This window comes from Micropterus salmoides, unplaced genomic scaffold, assembly GCF_014851395.1.
Source record: "Micropterus salmoides isolate LMB-PRFRI ecotype aquatic unplaced genomic scaffold, ASM1485139v1 Ms_hic_scaffold_1, whole genome shotgun sequence".
NCBI lineage: Eukaryota > Metazoa > Chordata > Actinopteri > Centrarchiformes > Centrarchidae > Micropterus > Micropterus salmoides.
This window is the reverse complement of record NW_024040040.1, coordinates 22,321,807-22,325,893: the sequence shown is the minus strand read 5'-3', so window position 1 is coordinate 22,325,893 and position 4,087 is coordinate 22,321,807. Positions and strand designations below refer to the sequence as shown.

Below are 4,087 nucleotides of genomic sequence, written 5' to 3'. Positions count from 1 at the left end.
ATAAAAGGGCCATCTTTTCTAAAATATATCAGAGGATTTCCTGCTAGCGTTGTTCCTCTTTGGCTTACTTTTTCCGACTGATCTTTTTCTTTTTGTTTGTCCCGCTTTTACCCGCCGCCCTGGTGGTCTCTTCCTCGCTCTTCGAGCCAACACCATCATGCCGCCTTCAACGCCTTGGTCCGATCGACCACCTAATTTACCATCAGCGTGGGTTATCTCCTCTGAGGCTATGTTTTTAGCCGCTGATTTAAGATGAGGCTTAGCAATGGCAAAACCTCTTTTCATTAACGGTGCAACAAAACGAAATAATTTTGAGAATATAGACCCTATGCCTCTCCCGTACATGACGGGAGCCCCGTTAAAACCAGGGAGAGCGCCCCCTACTTGATTTTCATAATAGCTCACAAAACGGTGAGGATCGCGGGTATGATGTATCATTTTGTCACAGAAGATGCAAAGTTTTTTGAAGGTCTAAAATGGAGTTTCACAATAGTCTTTCCAAAGGTAAACTTTACCGGTGTATTTTGATCCGTTTTAATCTCAATGTGAATGTTTTCAATGTGATTCTTGATCACTGGAAGGTAACGGAAGATTAAAATATTGCGTGATGACGTCCCCGTATGTTCCTTGTATATCAATCGTTCTCAAGAGTGGAGCGTATGTGTCACCAACCAGCTGATGCCAAACCAGAACACTGTAGACGTATAGATGGGACATATGAGCTTTTATACCTGCTGGGTAGGGTGCCATCCTCTGATTGAACTGTAACCACTTCCCCGGTTCAAACCCCAACATGTAAGCAGCAGGAGGATAAAAACAGAGATGAAATTGGCCCCCTGCCTGAAATTCAAATCTCTTTTGAATGGTACTAAAGAGAAAATAAATATCAGAGCCAATTTTTCTAAGAAATGCATGCAGCTCTAGCCTGAGCTGTTGTATGTTGTGATAATATCCTCCCTTAAACCTCTGACGGTGGACCTCACTCTCTGACTCTCCTTCTGTGGGTTTCTTCCTCCAATCAAAGTAGGCATCCTCACTAGATATGTTAAACCAGGTGTGCGGATATGAAATCTCTGTCAAGGCCACTTGCTACCGACCCTCTAAATTAATGTGCTGTGCTAAATCTAAATGGTAGCGAGAGCTCGTATTATTTTTAAATACATCGAGACTGGCGTTGGAAGGTAAAGTCACGTAAAACCCCTCAGCGAAGGCTTGATCCATGTTGTAATGACTAAAAATCCAAGTTATCTGTTTTTTTATACATTTTTTAGGTCACTTGCTTTAACCCAGCTGTTAAACTTCTCAGGCCAGTTTTTCCAATGCACCAACATTTCTTTTTTACCCCTGACATTGTGTTCCTCCAGGATTTCTTCCACTTGAAATGCTTTGTCTTTAGCAACCTTTACCTTTTGCAACTCTGCTTCATAAAACGTACCCTGGATAGGTTCTCCGTCATAATCATTCAGTTTATAAACCGGGGGTTGACGAGGTATGTGCTCCGTCACTGTAAAAAGTTCATCTCTATAACTCTATTCATATTTTTTTATCGAACACTCCTCTCAGTTTAGATATTCTTAACAAATCCCCCTCCTTAAATTTCATCTTTAAGTCATTTTTGCACAACACTTGACAGGTATTTTCTGACATCACCTGCATAGGCGTCATTTTTATACTCTTATGATTCAAGAAATTCCTGTAAGACGTCCAAGTATCTACGGCTGTTTGTAGCTGTAAAAAACCTCCACAGGCCCAGGGCACCACTTTCAGTTCCCCTGCTTCACCACCACCACGGCCAGGGCTGCCTGGGACCCCTTTCATGCTAGAGATGGGCTCTGGCTGCATCTCCGCTCTTACACCACCTCCATCACCACCCATTTCACAATCCAGCGCTACGCACCCCTACAGAGCAATGATCGAAACCCTGCTCAACTATTCTGAATACACGCTAAAAAGCCAGTTCAGCGGCGGATTATTTTACAAAGACACAGCAGGGTCTGTGGACTCAGTTGTGATAATGGGCCAAACAAAGGATTAGTACAAAGAGCTCAATTCAGTGAAGAATCTAAGGAGGTACACCTGTTGGGCCCTCTTCATAGTGACATTTTTTTCTGTGAACTCTGTGGATTTGAGAATTAAGCTAACTAGGGCTAGCGATGCCTTTTCTCTCATGGCTGGGGCTGCCACTACTTACCGATTAAAAATACTGGGGGCTTCTCTGTTTGTTAAGAAAGTCACTGTATCCCCAGCCGTGGGGTCACGCATCGGCCTTAATGAGGGGTAGCTCACAGTACATATCACATCAATGGGGTAGATACCTAGGGAAGGAAGTAAGAGTTCACAAAAAGTGCAATCAAAACAAAAAGTGCAATCAATACAAGATCACTGTAGGGGATAGAAGAAGAAGAGCACAGGAAGTGCATGTTAGAGGTTAGGAGTTAGAGGTGTTATAAGAGGAAGTGTTCTCGGAAGAGATGAGTTTTCAAGAGCTTCTTGAAGTTAGAGAGGGATGCCCCTGCTCTGATGGCGTGTGGTAGCTCGTTCCACCATCGTGGTGTCACAGATGAGAATAGCCGGGACTGGGATTGCTTTGTGTGAAGGGATGGCAGAGCCAGGCGACGTTCGTTGGAGGAGCGTAGCGGGTGAGAAGGAACGTAAGTTTGTATTATGGAGTTTAGGTAGATGGGTGCAGACCCAGTAGTCACTCTGTATGCAAGCATTAGTGACTTGAATTTGATTCTGGAGGCCACGGGGAGCCAGTGGAGGTGACTGAATAATGGAGTGACATGAGTCCTCTTGGGCTGATCAAAAACCAGAAGCGCTGCTGCGTTCTGAACCATTTGTAAGGGTTTCACCGCACAAGCTGGGAGACCTGCTAGGAGGGCATTGCAATAGTCGATGCGAGAGATAACCATGGCCTGTACCAGAAGCTGGGTGGCGTACTGAGTGAGATAGGGCCTGATTTTACTTATGTTGTACAGAGCAAAGCGGCATGACTGAGAGACAGTAGTAACATGGTCTGAAAAGGACAGCTGGTCATCAATCACGACACCCAAGTTTCTCACCACCTTGGTTGGAGTGATGGTTGCGGAGTCAATTTGTAGTTTGATGTTATGGTGGATAGATTGCTTGGCTGGAATGACCAAGGGTTCAGTCTTAGAAAGGTTTAGTTGCAGCTGGCAAGCCTTCATCCATGCAGATATGTCTGATAGACAGTCTGTGATCCGCGCCGAGACAGTGGGATCGCCTGGCGGGAAGGATAGGTAGAGTTGCGTGTCGTCTGAGCCGTAGCAGTGGTAAGAGAAGCCGTGCGAACGAATGATCGGCCCCAGTGAAGTTGTGTAAATTGAGAAGATAAGGGGCCCAAGCACTGAGCCTTGGGGCACCCCTGTGGAGAGGCAGTGGGAGGAGGATAATTGTCTTTGCCACAAAACATTGTAGGAACGCCCCGAGAGGTAGGATTCGAACCACAGGAGTGCTTTACTCGAGATGCCCATTGCTGAGAGAGCGGATATCAGGATCCTGTGGTTGACTGTGTCAAAGGCAGCTGATAGGTCAAGCAGGATAAGAACCGAGGATTGGGCTGCAGCTTTAGCTGACCTTAGGGCTTCTGTTACAGACAGAAGAGCCGTTTCAGTAGAGTGGGCACTCTTAAAACCAGACTGATATGGATCTAGGAGGTCATTCCCTGAGAGGAATTCTGAGACCTGTTTGAATACTGCCCGTTCAATAGTTTTGGATAAAAAAGTTAAGTTATCATTGCCTTGTTATCTTGCCAAGTCTTTAAACCCCATTTAAAGCCATACACAGGATGAACAGTGCGAAGACGGGATTTGCGTTGACGCACATAAATTGTTTCTTAGAAAAAAGGGGAATGCTTGATACTTACAAATGTGGGTCGAGGACACAATCAATTTGTTACCTCCTCCAACCTTATTTTGTGTAACAACTACAATCATGTATTTTTCAGATGCCAACTTTCTATTTCAGAGACAACTCAACAAAACTAATGTATAACCTATGACAATAGATAAGGTTTTTCTTTTTTTGTTTGTTTTGCGGGTGTCAGTAAAGTACCACACGGCCTAAC

General features: G+C 44.7%; 1 protein-coding gene across 1 annotated transcript; it reads right to left on the bottom strand.

Moving 5' to 3' along the window:
• Nucleotides 1–2,462: 2,462 nt before the first annotated feature.
• Nucleotides 2,463–3,548, bottom strand: LOC119899895 (the record flags this gene model as incomplete). The annotated part of the gene is made up of 2 exons (XM_038714731.1): nt 2,463–3,244; nt 3,443–3,548. Coding segments are annotated over 2 exons (888 nt in total), but the record flags the coding sequence as incomplete, so codon positions are not given.
• Nucleotides 3,549–4,087: the final 539 nt, after the last annotated feature.